Raw genomic sequence first — 18,868 nt, 5'->3', positions numbered from 1 at the left:
AATGGAGGCGTTCAGGAGCAGAGGTTTGACTGTATCTCCAGGGCTGGATTTAGGTTTGATGAGGCGCTAAGCTACTGAAGGTAATGCGGCCCTTTATATGTCCAGCTGTCATTTGTCAACAACAAATTAGAATCATAGAGTTGGAGGAGACCACAAGGGCCATCGAGTCCAACCCCCTGCCAAGCAGGAAACACCATCAGAGCACTCCTGACATATGGTTGTCAAGCCTCTGCTTAAAGACCTCCAAAGAAGGAGACTCCACCACACTCCTTGGCAGCAAATTCCACTGTCAAACAGCTCTTACTGTCAGGAAGTTCTTCCTAATGTTTAGGTGGAATCTTCTTTCTTGTAGTTTGGATCCATTGCTCCGTGTTCGCTGTTTTGTCGCTGTTTTTGTGTTGAATGTATGCTATTTGGTAATTTATGGACCCAGTAGGTATCTAAAGCCATTTGCACATAACAAAATATGTATTTTATCAAAGTAATTGATATAGAAATGAGCAAACCAGTGATATTTTAGGGAGCAGGCTATCAGGCGGGGTCTATTACTTACATCATAGGAGCCTACACAACGCAAAACACTGTTGCTGTATGTAGGTTTCATTTTATTTCTTTTTTATCTTATATTTTGGAAATGTACATCCAGGTTGTTTTTTTCCTTTAATTTTTTTGGGGGGGCCCAAGAGAGTGGGGCCCTAAGCTATAGCTTATTTTTAGCTTATACTGTAAATCTGGCACTGTGTATCTCGATCCTGTACTCCTGGGGTTGCTAACTCAGCACCCATGGGCACCATTGCAGCCATGGCGGCTTTCCCTGGGCAGATGCCCTTGACTCAGAGCTTTCATTTGAAGGGAGGAAGGGAGGAATGCAACTAAGCCCTCCTAGAAGGAAAGTTCTGGGGCAAAACATTCTAAACAATATCTGTGAGTGTGTTGCTATTAGACAGCATCTCTCTCTCTCTCTCTCTCTCTCTCTCTGTGTGTGTGTGTGTGTGTGTGTGTGTGTGTCCGAAATCAATGTAGTGTGATCTTGTGATCTCCACAGTCTGGACCAGCAGAGCATAGCTGCGTTCCTATGGTAAACATAAGGTTATTGGAGGTGGCTGCCTCTCTAATGTTGTGTTATTCTGCTCTCCCCCTGGCAGCCATTTTGTGTTATGCTGTGCCCCACCATCCAAAGCAGCTATTTTGTGACTGGCACCTCCACCAGCACTCTCTCAAAATTCAGAATGTACCCCCTGGTCCACAAAGGTAGTTGACCCCTGCTCCCCTCTGATCAGTTTTCCCTGTCTACTGCCATTTCAGGACCATTTCCCTTTTCTATTTATTTATTTTAAGTATTGTTCATACTGCCCTTGAATTACATTCTCTTTGCCTACTGCACGTGAGTTATCCCAACCAATGATGGATCACAAAATTAATGGGATCATAATATCAGTGCTTCCGTCCTGAATAACTGAACACTTTCAAAGCAAGCACACCCACAAAATTCCCAAATAATGGGTTCTTGGTTGGGTGGGAGGTATGCTGCCAAGGAATGTCCCCAAAAACAATCAGTACTTTTAGCGCAGCCCTAGTTGAAACACCAGTAAACAAACACTTTTAAATTCAATTCTCACTATCCCAACGCACAATCCAGAGCTAGTGGTTATTTTAAGGAACTGGAGACAAGTGGAGCAGAAAACCAGCTGTATCAAAACAACATTCCTCCAGGTGAAGTGTGAATATATTTATCATGGCCCAAGCCAAATACAAAATGAGAAAGACCATTTCCAAAGGGATTACACCATGCAATAAGCGTCACTGGCAATCTGCTGCCAGAGTCTGAGGCATGAGCTGGAACTATCAAAAAATATGTTTTCCCAGAAGGATGATGCCGTCCAGCTGAAAAGCCTCTCCTTTGCCCTAAAAATAAAAAAGAACCCTGGTTTGCCAAGCACTGGTGACCTTTTTTCCTCATTTCATTGCCTTCTTCCAACTGGAGAAAAAAAGCAAAAAACAAAGCTCCCACATCAATTCCACAAGAAACTACAGCTTGGGAGCTTCATACCAGAATTTTACCACCGGGGGAATGTGGCTTATCAGTTACTATTTATGAAGCAGCTTCAGCTTTGAATTTTATGCCATGCCGCCCATTGGTACCGGCCAACCCAATGTCTGCCGAACTGTGCACAACATTCCAGGGGTCTCGGTCCTTATCCAGGGTGTGTGTTTCCTTTGGGAATGAGGAACGATGGTGACTGTAGTGACTTTATGAATGATAGTTTATTTACACACACACACACACACACACACACACACACCTGAGAGGCAGATGGGGATCATCAACCTGGGAAGGTAGCCCATCCAGGAGAAGAAAAATTCTTATCTTAAACCTCTGTTGCCTTGTGAGATATCTTTGGGAGAAGAAAAGGCTGAGGAGTAAACCCTACAACAAATACAGAATGGAGTCGCTAAGAGGGTTCCGTGGTGCCTTGTAGGCTGTCAGGAGTGCATGCAGGAGCCGGGCCCTGTGACCAATAGGGCTTCGCAGGACTGGGGCCTTCCTAAGTTTGTTCTGGAGAGGCAAGGCACGGCTGTATACCGCTTCTGCTTTTGATTTGATTGACCAATTTAGTGTGGACGCGGGTGGCACTGAGGGTTAATCCACAGAGCCTAGGACTTGCCAATCAGAAGGTCGACGGTTCAAATCCCCATGACGGGGTGAGCTCCCATTGCTCGGTCCCAGCTCCTGCCAACCTAACAGTTCGAAAGCACGTCAAAGTGCAAGTAGATAAATAGGTACCGCTCCGGTGGGAAGGTAAGCGGCATTTCTGTGTGCTGCTCTGGTTCGCCAGAAGCGGCTTTGTCATGCTGACCACATGACCCAGAGGATGTCTGTGAACAAACGCTGGCTCCCTCGGCCTATAGAAACGAGATGAGCGCGCAACCCCAGAGTCGGTCACGACTGGACCTAATGGTCAGGGGTCCCTTTACCTTTATCTTATGAACCCTAAACTGTGGTTAAGCTTAACTATAGTTAGGGAAAATAAGCCAGCTTCAAAAGCCATGGCTTGAAGTTGACTTGCTTCCACTAACTTCAATTAAGATTAATCAAAATATTGAAGCAAAGGCTTCTCAGCTGTACTGGAGGGAGAATGGGAATATATGAGTCCTGAGGGAGGCTAGTTTAATTCTCAAATTACTAGAATATGTTTTTGCTTCCAGATGTTTTGGACCAAAACTCAGCAAACATGGTAAATGGCCAGGGATGATGGGATTTATAGTCTAATAACATCTGGAAGGTTCCAAGTTGGGGAAGGCCGATTTAAGGTTACGTCTGAACCAGTCCTCCGGTTAACTAAAATCCCTTTGCTTCTTTGCTTTCTGCAATATAACACTTTATCCTAATCCTTTCTTTAATTTATTCCTGCAACTTTGAGATATCTCCTCCTCCTCCTCCTGGCTTCTACCCAACCAGCTCCAAGCAGGACATTCTCAAAACTATGATCCATGGTAATATAGTGTTGCCTAGCAATACATTTTCCTACACCTAGTCTTCAGCTTTTGTAGTAAGGTTTTTCAGAGTCAGCTACAAAAAAAAAAACACCACAAGCCATACACATGATTCTGCTACCTTCCTGGCAAATGGTACATGAAATCAAAACTTACAGATTCTGAATAACAATCATCAAAAGGTAAGCTTCTCCACACTGCTAGAATAAACCAAAAACCACTTGGGAGCTAGAGAGCATCTCCTTTCTTCCCTTTCCCCAGGAAGCTGCTACAACAAAGTTGTGTGAATAAAATTCTGTTTATTTTGCTATTCAGGCTTTCTTTCTTTTTTTTTTTAAAGGCCTCAAACACTACTATTCCTAACTGGATTTATCTAAATTTTTATCTTCAACTGTGAATTCAAACCAAGCGTATTAGTCGTTTTAGCTTTAATCTAAGCAGAGTCAATAAACACTTTCAACTATGCATACAACCAGGAAAAATAACAAACAACTTAGAAAGTATAGCAGATAATCAAAAGAATTTAGTTTGTTCTCGGAGCTTTTGAACCAAATCCTCAGAGAGTATGAGAACTTGCAATTCCCATCGACTTCAGATGCAACATAAGTGGAAGCTGTACCAGCATGCAGAGTAAAATTCCCCAAACTGAAAACACAAGGCTTATTTGCTGAGAAGAACAGTTGTGTCGGCAGCATTTTACAAACACTGCCAGCTAAGCATCTTTAGCATCATGTGATTCCCAATCACTGCTAGAGGACATTAATTTGTCCGATTTGGGGGCACAGCTTTATTCAGACAGTGATCCTCTAGATTTGGGCTAAGATCTCTGACTTCAAGTGATCAGTAAGAGCTGAAAAGTAGTTCTTGTATTTGCAGTAAATAATAGGTATGAACATTATTTTTCAAACACACAATCACTTCAATACTTTTTTGTGTGGTTGCCACAATGTTAAGTCAACCCGCAATGGACTTTGAAACATTTCAGGGGGGAAAAGTGTAGCTCAGAACAGACATCAGTTCAAAGAGTCCAAAGTCAAAGTCCTCCCTTTTGATGCCCCTTGACAAATTACACCAATTATTGGCTGAATAGTTGTGATTGAAAAGATCAATGATTCATAGAACTAGCATTCTACCTACATATCTCTAATTGCTATTGAACTAAGGTAGTGATTAGAGAGAGATCTGTCGGACATTGTATGTGGGGTTTTTTTAAAGCACACATGCTGCTGAAGAGCACCTAATAAATACTGTCCAAAGGGAAAAAAGAGTAATCTGAACCCACCAGGAATATCCACAAGTCTAAAAAGCTTACACTTGATCCCTGTATGAAGGGTGATATATAAATTTAATAAATACATAACCTAGCATGTTGAAAGAAGGATAAAGCAATAAGAATTTTTCATGGCATGCTAGTGTTGTAGGTTAAGGGATTTTCTGAATTTTTGTTGGAGAACATTCAAACATCAGACTTCCCCCCTCCACATATTCCAGAGTAATTCCCACTTCCCAGTTCTTGCCTCCCCCCAACCACAATACTGTTGTTGATTCAGATGTGGTAGACCAGCATATGCTCTAGTTATATATATACTGATGGCTGAAATAGTCTGATGGCTCAGTCAATCCCTATGCATTTCACAGGGTCTTGAGGGAAATTCTCAAATCTTTCAAAACTGATTCTAGGATACTCATTGTAACAAGGTTTGAAAATGTCTGGGAAAGCACCAGGCACAATTTAATTAGGTTTCTGAGACGGATGCACCTCTAACATCTGCATGACTACAAAAATCATTCCATAGCCCTTCTGATCAGGACATTCTTGCAACAAAGCACTGGGCAGGGTGGGGCAGAGAATCAAAATTAACAATGGGATTTAAGACCATAACAAGTAACCAGCAGAATCTTTGGTGGGAGGAGAAAGGGGGTGTTATCAGAGAATTTTAAAAAGTTTATAATAGAAACCCAAGCAGACAAGGAGCATAATTTAAACCGATTTTCTATGCGGTTTCCACTTGCAATGGCATTTTTCACAATAAAGTTAATTTAAGAGCATCTCCTTAATCTTCTTTCATTTGGAAGCTTAACTCAGCAAGACACAAAATGATGGCTGCATTTAGACATAATGTTCTTCACCCTCCCAAACATGGTCTGGAGGGACTAGGAATGTGTGACAAGTGCAAGCTATTATTCCTTTCTGGAATAATAGATCACATCCTTTCCCCCCCCCCAAAAAAAAAACCACACCACTGTGTATTGTACCATTCAAACCAGCCAACCATGGTCTGAGCAAACCTTCCAGATGATCAGGAAGATCTGACTTGGAAGATCTAGCATGCCGAGATTCAGGCAGTGAGAGTTCCCAAGTTATGTGTGAAAAGCAGCAGAAACAGCTGTGGTACTTACCGGGCAGCTTTTATCTGCATTCCTTTTCCAGTGCTTTTTCTCATGTTTCTTTGCTGCAGTTGAATTCAAAGATGCGTGAGTTTGTCTTCGAGGGTTTAGTGCTAGGATATTCTGTGGATAGAGAAAACGAGGCTTTGATTTTTGGGGAAAGTGAAAGGTTCAGGGGGGGACACAGTTAAGAAAGAAAATTTAACAAACCTACTAAATCACAGCACTCTAGGTCTGTGTGTGTGTGTGTGTGTGTGTGTGTGTGTGTGTGAAACTTATCTGTAAAAAATAGACTTTAACACATTCAGTAACAATTAAAGTTGCCTAGTCTTCCCTCTTAAAAGCTCTATGAATTTGGAAGAGTTAGAAATAAGAGTTATGTTGGTTTGCTTTAATAAACTTAGGCAAAGGTAAAGGTACCCCGGTCCAGTCGCGGACGACTCTGGGGTTGCAGCGCACAACTCACTTTACAGGCTGAGGGAGCCCGCGTTTGTCTGCAGTTTTTCCGGGTCATGTGGCCAGCATGACTAAGCTGCTTCTGGTGAACCAGAGCAGCGCACGGAAATGCCATTTACCTTCCTGCCAGAGCGGTACCTTTTTATCTACTTGCACTTTGACGTGCTTTTGAACTGCTAGGTTGGCAGGAGCTGGGACTGAGCAATGGGAGCTCACCCCGTCACGAGGATTCAAACTGCCAACCTTCTGATCAGCAAGTCCTAGGCTCAGTGGTTTAGACCACAGCGCCACCCGCGTCCCATTTAATAAACTTAGTTCTCCCATTAATCTGCAAGAATTTTCATTTAAAATCTTCTCTCAATCTAAATTCCATATACATACACCATATTTGTTTGCTCTAGATTGCTGTGAATATTACACCCTCTGTTTTCAAAACCAGATGATTTTGAAGCACTGTGCTATACACCCCGGGAGCAGCCTTCTCCTATGTAAATGAACAGATGCTATCCTATGGATGTCTACATAGAAATCAGCCCCACAGAGGTCAATGGGATTAACTCTGAAGTAAGGGTGTATACAATTGCAATTGCTCCTCTTCAAAGCACCCCTGCACAGGGGCAAAGTAATCATGGTAGTCTACTGCAGAAAGCAGAAAAAAACAGAACACTGTTCATTTTGTTGGCCTTCAAGGTGATGCAGGTCTTATGTTTCTAAAGCAACTTGGCATTCGGGGGGCGGGATTAAACAGAGCACTGTGCAAATGACATTCAAAACCTATACCCCAAGCCATGAAATTCTAATGTAAATTGGAGCTGCATGGCTTGCTCCTATGCCATTGCCATTCATACCTACATATGACTAGCCATATACTGTTATTCAGCTAAGACTCTCAGAAGTGGCTCACCCAGTAGGGCAAAGCAATAGATTTGCTGGGACATGCTAGGGGAGAGGTCAGGGATGTGTGTGAATAGCAGGAGCATCACATCGGCTCTGTAATTGAATGCTGTGCTTCCCAGTTGGTGAACCTGCCCATGGAACGAATCTGTCAAATGGGGTGCCAAAACTGAAAAGGTCCTGTCAACGGTCACCACCTTGATTCACCCCAAAGGCAGTGGGAGTTGAAGCAGGTCCCCAGATGCTGATCTTAATACCCAAGCAAGCATATGCAGGAGGGAATGGTACCCTGTTCACAGGCTACTTAAGAGCTTTATATGTCACACTCAGAACTTCAGATTTTGCTCAGAGACGAACTGGAAGTCAACACAAAGCTGTCTCAAAACCAGTAAGATGTGTTTCATATTCCCGGACACAATAAGTATATCATGCAGCCATAAGACGGTCCCATGTACGACACACTGCATTATTCTAAATGCAATGTTACCAATGTATGAGTAATTGTGTCCAAGCTATCACACTCACACACATGCAAGTGAATAGCCAGATTTTGATCAAATGATGTTAAAAAAGTAATCAGGTATCAGAAGAATTGACTTTGTAGAACAGAGAGAGATGTTAACTACAAAAGCTACTATTTTACTGAAGAACAGCAGAGAATCCCTCCAGAGTTTTGCAAATCATTGCTGCAGATATAAATGAAGGCCCCTTCTCTCCACAGTAGTTTAAAATATTAATCCTGGCTACCAGGTCATGTCCAGCTTTTGTTTCTTGGTCAAAAGACCAAGACATTCTGCAAATCTTCAATGGCATTCTTTCTTTCATAAGTGCTGCAAAAATCCTGATCTGGAAAGTGAGAAGGAATTTTTAAAAAACTAACTCCAACAATTCAGGTAAGGTGTGATGGTGATAGAGTGGTTTGCATCATTTTACACTGCAAATTGGGGTTGGGGGGAGAGACACATTTCTGAATACTTGGGCAAGCCATTACATGGAGGAGCATTCAGAAAGTGGCGCCACCACTACCCCATACACACCCGTAACCTGAAATGGTACAATCCACTCTGCCATTTTAGGATTCCACCACCTCATACCTAGTCACATGGTCTGTGATAAAAATGAGTTAACAGTACATGGGAATGGATATGACATAAGAAGAGCAAGTGCTTATTTGGAGAGGGTGGATAAAAATAAATTTAAAAATCAGATTTTTATTTAAATCAGATTTTTTTAAAAATTAAATCAGATTTTTAAAATAAAATGCTTTTGGAGGAAACATCTTTCTAAAGATAGTTTTCTATTTACATTACATTATAGTCCAAAGGCTATTCATCAGGAAATAAGGATTTGTTTTAAGTTTTTTCATGTGTGCTAAAACTCAAAGAGAGCCAGTGTGGTGTAGTGGTTAAGAGCAGTAGACTTGTAATCTGGGGAACCGGGTTTGAGTCTCCGCTCCTCCACATGCAGCTGTTGGGTGACCTTGGGCCAGTCACACTTCTCTGAAGTCTCTCAGCCCCACTCACCTCACAGAGTGTTTGTTGTGGGGGAGGAAGGGAAAGGAGAATGTTAGCCGCTTTCAGGTAGTGATAAAGCGGGATACCAAATCCAAACTCTTCTTCTTCGTCTTCTTCTCAAAGTTTTTTTTAAATTGTTTAACCACATCAGTTAACAAACATGGATACATATACTATAATGTTATTGTTTTAGTTAAATAAATGGTTTAAATTGTTATTAAGGAAATGTTTATTTTTCTCCTTCCAATAAAGTACAGCAGAAAAGTTGTCCAAATATAAACAGAAAAGTTGTCCAAATATAAACTTATGAAACCTCACAATAATTTCATAATTATCTGTATTTCTAATAGTATAAACAAATCAGTAATTTTTGATATAACTGTAAAAACTACTCTGAAAATGTATTATTCCAAAAACGAAACCTTCATCTGGTTGTACAGTGGTACCTCGAGTTACAAACGCCTCAGGTTACAAATGTTTCAGATTACAAACTCTGCTAACCTGGAAGAGTTACCTCGAGTTGAGAACTTTGCCCCAACATGAGAACGGAAATCGTTTGCCAGCGGCACAGTGGCAGAAAGAGGCCCTATTAGCGAAAGCACACCTCTAGTTAAGAACAGTTTCAGGTTAAGAATGGACCTCCAGAATGAATTAAGTTTGTAACTAGAGGTACCACTGTAAATATTAAGATTATAGCGGCAAGAATGAATCTTTCTGTTAAAAACACAAAAACAAACACTCATTTAAATCAAGTCTTATTGACTAGTGATTTAAATCAATTTGATTTAAATCAAATCCACCCTGATTCGGAGATTGAAAATTCAGTACTGGTGCAAAACAACAACAACTTTCAAAATCATTCCATCCCGTTGTTTCTTCTAGTGAAGCTCCAGAACCAAAAGCAACTCCTGCCTGGAGGAGAAGAAAAGGCCGGAGAGAAACCATATTGGGAACAAGCACATGGGATGTTCGATGCTTCAGTTCCCCCCTCCTGCGTGGGTAACGCTGCGCTTTAAATTGTCTCAGCTCCACTTCACACAAGTTCAGCACAATATGAGTTATGTCGCGCCACTGTAACGCCTCATTTGGTCCTAAGCCACGGAGATGAAATCCCTCATATGAACTAGAAGTGCAATTTTTGTTTTAAAAAAACAACTCAGAATATTCCAGGCCCAGGCAGGCCCTCTAAAGAACCCAGATGTGTGGCCAGCTGCTAAAGTACGCAGGAGGAGTCTAGGGGCTGGTCTTACAGCTTATTTTTATGGAAGTTAAAATGCATAGGCTTCTATCTTTTATAAATGTTTAATACGGCACTGCTAAACAGACGACATGCTAGAAATCTCTCCGCAGCCTTTGAACTGAATAATATATTCTTAATATTGTACCATAACAGATGTAATCCATTGGGCATGACACCATATGGTTTAAAAAGAAACCCTGGCGTTTGCTACTCTTGGAATGCTGTACCAGCTAGGATGGCTCTGAGGGTAACAGTTGCTGAAATCCAGCAAGAGTTCACAGTACAGCACATTCCAGCAATAACGTTGCAAAAAGTGTTTGGCACACAATACCACCAGCATCCATTAGAGATTAGAGGCTTTAATTCTTTATTTATCATGATTTATATTTTTGTTTAGGGGGGGGAGGGACACACACCCAGGGGAAAACACATATGAAATACAGTGGTGCCTCGCAAGACGAAAAGAATCCGTTCCGCGATTCTCTTCGTCTAGCGGTTTTTTCGTCTTGCGAAGCAAGCCCATTGACAGCTTAGTGGATTAGCGCTACAGCGGTCTAGCGGCTTCTAGCAATCAGCTGTTAAGCGGCTTATCAGCGGATCAGCTGTTAAGCGGCTTAGCGGCTTAGGAAAAGGGGGGAATGTGGGGGGGGGACCCATGGGGACTCGCAAGATTTTTTCATCTTGCAAAGCAACCCCATAGGGAAATTCGTTTTGCGAAGCGCCTCCAAAATGGAAAACCCTTTCGTCTAGCGGGTTTTCCGTCTTGCGAGGCGTTCGTCTTGCGGGGCACCACTGTATTTTCTTTCTGAATGAGTAAAATGCTTTTAAACTTCTCTTTTTTAATGCAAGACTCTGAAGAGCGTTAGATAATGGTAACTGTGACATGCAAAGCACTCAAATCCAAGACACATTTCTCCATCACCTGCCATCTTTGTGAGAGGTGTGTACAGCAGGGATTTCCAAAGATCGAGATTTATATAGTAAAAAATGGCACTGTCCTTTCATAAGAAGTTACAGGTAGGTAGCCGCGTTGGTCTGCTGTAGTCGAAACAAAATAAATAAAATAAAAAAATTCCTTCCAGTAGCACCTTAAAAAGGGACCCCTGACCATTAGGTCCAGTCGTGGCCGACTCTGAGGTTGCGGCGCTCTTCTCGCTTTATTGGCCGAGGGAGCCAGTGTACAGCTTCCGGGTCTTGTGGCCAGCATGACTAAGCCGCTTCTGGTGAACCAGAGCAGCGCATGGAAACACCGTTTACCTCCCCGACGGAGCAGTACCTATTTATCTACTTGCACTTTGAAGTGCTTTCAAACTGCTAGGTTGGCAGGAGTAGGGACCGAGCAATGGGCGCTCACCGCGTCACGGGGATTCGAACCACCAACCTTCTGATTGGCAAGTCCTAGGCTCTATGGTTTAACCCACAGCGCCACCCATGTCCATATCCCAGTAGCACCTTAGAGACCAACTAAGTTAGTTATTGGTATGAGCTTTCGTGTGCATGCACTCTTCTTCTGATAGACATCTGAAGGGAGCCCTGTTTAGGGAAGTTTTGAATGGCTGATGTTTTAATGTATTTTTAATCTTTTGTTGGAAGCTGCCCAGAGTGGCTAGGGAAACCCAGCCAGATGAATGGGGTATACAATTATTATTATTATTATTATTATTATTATTATTATTATTATACAGAGGTATCAGTGGGTGAATGCCAAGGTTTACAGAAGTATCAATATTTTTTAAAGAAATATTCAGGGGGGGGGGCACACCCTAAAACACCCAAGCAGGGACTGAGCATGCTCTATAGTCACAGAACACTGATAGCTGGAAAATAAAATGGGGACGGGGAGTGGGGGTAATGGAATAGGCTGGCAGCATTCATGGAAGATGTACATGGGTGGAGTCAAGGACAGCCACACACATGACCTCCCTATTCAATTATAGCACAATACTGATTGAAGACCTGTGGGCTTCACCTAGGTTTCTGATTGCTGCAAAAACAGAAGGTTGGTCTAAGTGACTCTGACAAAAAAACATGGGGGCCAAAAATATGGCTTGCATGCTTTTATTTTGAAAAAGGTCTACCTAACTCCACCTGTCTCTGGGTTTTGGACTTTTTGTCAGAACGTTCTCAGAGGGTTAGAGTAGGGTCACATATGTCCACAGCCCTTAGCCTTAACACCGGCTCACCACAGGGTTGTGTGTTGAGTCCCCTGCTCTATACTCTCTATACGTATGATTGTACAGCCATTTATTCCAGCAACAAAATCATCAAGTTTGCTGATGACACTACGGTGGTGGGGCTCATTTCAGGAGGGGATGAGTCCGCCTATCGGGACGAGGTGGAGCGGCTTTGTGCTTGGTGTGGAGAGAACAATCTGGCTCTTAATACGACTAAGACCAAGGAATTGGTGGTGGATTACAGGGGAAAAAAGGCGGACATTCAGCCCTTGTATATCAACGGGGAACGGGTGGAGAGGGTGGCGGAATTCAGGTTTTTGGGAGTGACTATCGATCAGGGCATGACTTGGAGCGCAAATACCACTGCTCTGGTGAAGAAGGCCCAGCAGAGAATTTATTTCCTCAGACTTTTAAAGAAGAACAATCTGAGTGAGAGACTGCTGGTGTCCTTCTACCGAGGCTCCATAGAGAGCATTCTCACATACTGTATTTGTGCCTGGTTCTCCAGCTGTACAGCTAGGAAGAGGAAGGTGCTCCAGAAGGTCATAACCACAGCCCAAAGGATTATTGGTCATCCCCTCCCATCTTTGGAAGAACTGTACGGTTCCCGTTGTCTTAGGAAAGCAAACAATATCCTGCAGGATGCATCTCACCCAGGACACAGTCTGTTTGTACTACTGCCTTCTGGCAGGAGATACAGAAACATCAAGTCAAGGACAAATAGACTGAAAAATAGTTTCTATCCAAGAGCTGTGGCCTTCTTAAATGCAGTAACTCGATAGTGTGACCTGGGAGTTTGATGGGTGTGGGTGTGGGTGTGGCTGGAATGTGGTTTGTTTGGTTGTTGTTGTTGTGTTGCTTTTGTTGTTTTTAAGGGATGGCATCCAATTTCGTTGCACTTGTGCAATGTTGCACTTGTGTAATGACAATAAAGAATCTATCATCTATCTATCTATCTATCTATCTATCTATCTATCATCTATCTCACTGAAAGAATTAGTTTGCCATGTGAAAATTTAAACCCATAAAAACTTAGTTCGGGTATAAAATTGTGGATCCATGTGAGTTGCGTACTATTTCAGGAGCACCTCAGTGTTAGAAATATTTCACATTCTTGTCTTCAAGAACCCAAGTGATTTGCATTTCTCAAACACACACCCCCTAGCATAAAAAAACAGCCTTGGACTGATATAGGTCTCTATTGCAATCTCAATCTCTCTCATCTTTCTACTAATGTGTCGTGAAAAAAGAAAAAACTCCCCTAAAATTCTGCCTCCCTTCTATTATTATAAGCTTTATGATAGCTTTAAAGTTTCAGATTGATCCTCTCTATATTGTAAAATGTTTTGTATGCTCTTGCGTGTGTCATCAGAAGCGATAGCCTTGCGGAGCAGAATTCCATTAAGTCACACAAGATGTTACAAAAAATACTATCTTGACATTGTGACACATTTTATGTAAAGCAGCTCCAATTAAAACTTTTGAGAAGTCAAACGAAAAACCTGGAAAAGTATCCCTGGCAAAAGATGATAGCATTCTCCAGTCACCCTAAGTATCTGACTCTGGAATCAGCAGAGTTTTATCTATCATAAATTTATCATTCTACAACCTGACTTGTTCTAGGTGCCTTTCAAGAGAAAATGATGGTTAATTAAAGGGGGGGGTGAGGATTTCAAGGCCATTATATACAACCAAGGAAACTGCTCAGGTGCAATGCAGTAGAAGATGCCCCAGAATGTGCAATGAAATCCTTTACATGTCTACTCAGAAGTAAGTCCTAATGAGTTCAATAGGATTTACTCCCATGTAAGTGGGTGTGGAATTGCATCCTATGGCTGGCGCGCTCTCTCTCTCTCTCTCTCTCTCTCTCTCTCTCTCTTCAAGAAGAAACACGGGACCTGATAGTGGGCAGCAGTTGCAAAATTCATTATTTTGATTTTAAAAAGTACCACAACATTCTAGCCCTCATGCTTCCAAAGGTATGCTGGAAGCATGTTAGGCAACGCCTGACAAAATCTCAGAAGCCAGAGGACTTTCTTAATGAAATATTTAGTGTCCAGAAGGCAAGACAGGTGTGGCCTTCTCCAACAAAAGAATACACACAGACACCCAAGCACACACACACACACACACACACACACAGAGAGAGAGAGAGAGAGAGAGAGAGAGAGAGAGAGAGAGAGAAATCCTTGACTTGCATATTTATACAGGTTAAATGGCCCACATTTTAGGGTGCACACTCATCCAAAGCTGAATTACTTTGGCACAGTAGACACACTCCTGCAACCTTGCATAATGGTTATTTTAAAGGGCTAAGTTCACGTTGCTCAGTTCCTTCATCAATCATACATAAAAAGAGCTCTGCTGGCTCAGACCAAAGGCCTACCTCAGAGGTCTTCAGCCTCCCTTGACCAACTCCATTCTTTCTGCGGCACCCTGTGGAGCTCAGGAGCCCAGTATATCACCCTTTGCCTGCAGAGCCGGCAGCCTCTCACTCTTTTTTGAACACGGCCCCTTGTGGAGTGTTCCCTCAGCCTCCTCTCCTCTCCCTGGGAGTCCTCTGGGCAGTCACTGCTGCCACCCCCAGTCTCTGAGCTCCCTCCCCCCCTCAAAGAGAGGTGCCTCCTCACAATGTCCCACAGAAGCCTGGGACTTGTCTGTCCGTTCCCAACAGCAAGGGCTGGCAGACTGGTTGGCTGACTGGCCTCCCTCACTCCGAGGCCACCTCAGCTCCTGGCAACCAGCACCCCCTGGCCAGCCCCAGAGGCACCATTCTCTTGTGCAGCTTGTAGCCAGGGCTGCTGCAACAAACTGCTGTGCAAGCCTTTGGGAGGCAGAGACATGAGAGGGCATCAGAGGCAAGAGAGAAGGAAAGAGGGACTGAGGCCAGTGTTGCCTGCGGCACCCCTGACCCTCATTCAAGGCACTCCAGTGCCACGACACACTGGTTGAAAACCACTAGCCTACCTAGTCCAGCATCATGTTTGCCAGAATGGCCAACCAGATGTCTCTAGGAAGCCTGCAAACACCCCTCTGGGAAGCCCACATACTGGCAACAGAACTCTCTCACTGTTGTTGCTTGCCAGTTGGCATTCAGAGGCATGGTGCCTCTGATCCTGGAAACTGTGGGGGTAAAGGCGAGCCCTGAAATCAGATAAATCTGTGTAAACCATAGCCATTTCCATCACTGCGGCCATGAGCTTGCTACATGTCCACGCCTTAGCCTCTGTCCACGCCCCCCTCCATAATAATAATTATTACAGTGGTACCTCTGGTTACGAACTTAATTCATTCCAGAGGTCCGTTCTTAACCAGAAACTGTTCTTAACCTGAGGTACCACTTTAGCTAATGGAGCCTCCTGCTGCCACCGTGCGATTTCTGTTCTCATCCTGAGGTAATGTTCTTAACCTGAGGTACTACTTCCGGGTTAGGGGAGTCTGTAACCTGAAGTGTTTGTAACCCGAGGGTACCACTGTATTTGTACCTTGCCAATCTGACTGAGTTATCCCAGCCACTCTGGGTGGCTTCCAGCATATACAAAAACATAATTAAACATAAAAACTTCCCTACAGAAGGCTGCCTTCAGATGTCTTCTAAAGGCTGTATCTTATCTCCTTGACATCTGATGGGAGGGTGTACTACGCAGGGGTGGGTGCCACTACCAAGAAGGCCCTGTAACTGCATGTGAATAATAACTTGGAGGAATCTAGCCAACCTCTTCAGACATTTCTTAAAATGTATCCAGTAAACACATAAGGGAGGTGGAGTGGAAGTGAGAAGGCTAGCTCTGCCCTTGGCTTAGTTCTAGTGAACAACACACACACACACATCTAATTTAGGCTACAAAACAAATCCACCCATAAAAAAACCAGCCCTCTGATCAAACTATAATTGATTAGGTGGGCTTTGGAATGTATGCTGAGGGGAGCTTAAACTTATCTATTTACCATTTTTTATAAACCACTCGCTACTTTATCCTTCACAGGAAGCCGTGTTCGGTGTATTACAAATTACATCTGTTTCCCAAGCGAGAACAATTGGAATATGATTCCGCCCCCCTCCCAAAAAGTAATGGGCAGATTATAACAATTAAGCTAAGTATCTTAAGAGTTTTGATCCACAGTGAGAAATAAGCATCTGCAGATTTCCCCAAGACATCTGTTTTATTTGAGCTTGAAATTAATCTTCTGATCAGGTAACAATCATTTGAACATCACCATTAAGATGTAAGCTTATGAATGTTTGGCAAGTCAGATTGGCAAGTCAGATGGAACATAATGCAGGATCTGCACAGCTCAGGTATAGCATACGAGTGCATCTTATGTGGTGGTTCAGTTCGAAGGGTTCTGGAAATACAGGAAAATTGTGCATACCCTAACCCTCATAGCCACCCCACAGTAAGTGGGTGAGAAGGAGAAAGACAGAACCCCCAATAATACCAGAACCCACATGCCTTCCCCAACAAGCAAACAAGGTGGATGATTAAAAAGGCCTATCTGGATTGCAAGTCTTAACACGGCATTATATTTTATACCATTGGACTTTGTTTCAGAAAAAAGTAGAGTAGCCAGGACAGAGGGGGCAGAAAGAAAATGCAATGATCCTGGTCTGTTTATTTTGTGCAGGACATCTGGGAAGCCGTGCAACTCCATTAAGCAAAGTGAAAGAATTAGGCACATTAACTGTCATGGCCTTTGGCTAGTACAATAAAGTGATTGATTGATTGATTGATTGACTGAGCACATTTGATTTTTGAGTGAGTGCCATGGGTACTACCCTCTCTGCTCATTTCCCCACTCCCAAGAGAAAGTACCCACACTTTGCCTTCCCAAGAGATCTGGGTAAAACTAAAAACATTACACTGAGCCTTGAAAAGCACATAAAGCTGAAAGAGAAAGTGGGAAAGTGTCATTCTTCTAACTTCCTCTTTCAGCTCTATGTACTGAAGGACAATGTAACCACCCTCAGCACCTCAGGACCAAGGAAGCAGTGACTAGGGAGGCTCTGGGGCTTCATGAATGCTAAGTTATAAGGTTGGCTACCTTCTTCCCACTTGAAAAGCACACTGAACTGAAAGAGGACGCTGGAAAATTGATACTGTTTCCCATTTCCTCTTTCAACTCCATGTGCTTTCAAGGCTCAGATTGATTCTGCTAGATCTACCTTGATCCACACTTTCTCTCTTTCTGTCCTGGAGGAGATGCTAATCCAATGGAGAGAAGTGAAGGTAGTGGTGACCGCAGCACTCACTCGAAAATCCAAACATGACCACAGGTCTAAAAAGGTTGGCAACTTCTGCATGGAATCTGATGCAAAAGTAACTACCAACGATGCCTCCTGGAACTACCGAGTCAACCTGTGCACCCTTGTCCCCCCAATCAAGCAAATATATGTGACTACAAAGCACAACATCACCTTGCAAGTAGCTTACTAAATTTGAAGGCGCAAAGTACTTAAAACAAGACCTAAACCCACCGAGCTCTTTGGTTTGACACTGAACTGATAATATCTGGCAGTGCACCATAGCTCATTATAAATAATTGGTTTTATAAAGTGTATCTGATTTATGGAACAGCACATTAAAAATGGTGGAGGTGGGAATCAAGTAGGGTTAATAGAACAAATTTTGCTCAGGAAAGCATGAACAGGAGTTCTCAGTGGCCGGCTCAGTGGATGAACTCCACATCCTACATTCAAAAATGCAATTTAACTTCTTTACCAAAAGAAAGCAGCTTGAACACATTGTAATTTATTCCCGGTATACTGCTAAATGATAACTAATACCATTACTAATCCATTATCCACAAAATATTTATTTTCAGTTAATTTCATTAAGCAGTTCAATGCATCTTAATATTATGCTCATTTGATAGAGAAAAGTTGCTCACACTTACAAATTCTAATCCACTTCGCAAGGAGCCATTCATCTTGAAGACACCATTCTGCCTGGCCCAATCCAGTCTGATTATGCAGAGTTTTACAAATGAACCGTAGTGCCAAAAGTAGAGTGAGGAGATGCCCTCACCTACTAGCCAGTGTAATTCAAGCTGGCACTAGCCATTTAGCAGAAACCATGGGATTCCCAGTTCTAGGCTTGTGTGTCTGAAGCTTAGACTGGGAGGAGTCACCAGCAAATATGAGGTAGTGAGTAAGAGGCATGGAATGCACTTTGGAGGCAAAGATGGCACTGATATTCCTCTTTGCTTAATGCCTTGAGTCTACCTAAGAAGAAGAGAAGAAGAGTTTGGATTTGATATTCCGCTTTATCACTACCCTAAGGAGTCTCAAAGCGGCTAACATTCTCCTTTCCTTTCCTCCCCCACAACAAACACTCTGTAAGGTGAGTGAGGCTGAGAGACTTCAGAGAAGTGTGACTAGCCCAAGGTCACCCAGCAGCTGCATGTGGAGGAGCGGGGAATTGAACCCGGTTCACCAGATTATGAATCCACTGCTCTTAACCACTACACCACATTGGCTCTCAAGGTACTGGCTCTCAAGGTACCTAAACATTAACAATCTTCTCATGGCAGTCCTGTTGAAACTGAACCACTTCAGACTGTGTGTATCTGAATACTCTTAAAAACCCCACTCTCTGAATGGATGCAACACAGCAAGGAGAAATGGAAGAATCCACTTCCCCTAGAATGCTAATAATTAGGAATATATATGTGTGGAAGCATTCAAACACACCACTGCCCATCCACAG

The 18,868-nt window shown here is 42.9% G+C and overlaps 1 protein-coding gene across 6 annotated transcripts in view; it reads right to left on the bottom strand.

Moving 5' to 3' along the window:
- DPYD (dihydropyrimidine dehydrogenase) overlaps nt 1-18,868 on the bottom strand; it is a 495,490-nt gene that overhangs the window by 449,062 nt on the left and 27,560 nt on the right. For all 6 annotated transcript variants that reach the window (XM_083743291.1, XM_083743290.1, XM_083743288.1 and 3 more), the window contains exon 2: nt 5,896-6,006. In XM_083743291.1, coding sequence (XP_083599417.1) covers nt 5,896-6,006 — 111 coding nt within the window. The remainder of the gene's footprint in view (nt 1-5,895; nt 6,007-18,868) is intronic.

Source organism: Podarcis gaigeae, assembly GCF_964106915.1.
Source record: "Podarcis gaigeae genome assembly, chromosome: 6".
In the NCBI taxonomy this organism is placed as follows: domain Eukaryota; kingdom Metazoa; phylum Chordata; class Lepidosauria; order Squamata; family Lacertidae; genus Podarcis; species Podarcis gaigeae.
This window is presented reverse-complemented; position numbering and strand designations above follow the sequence as displayed.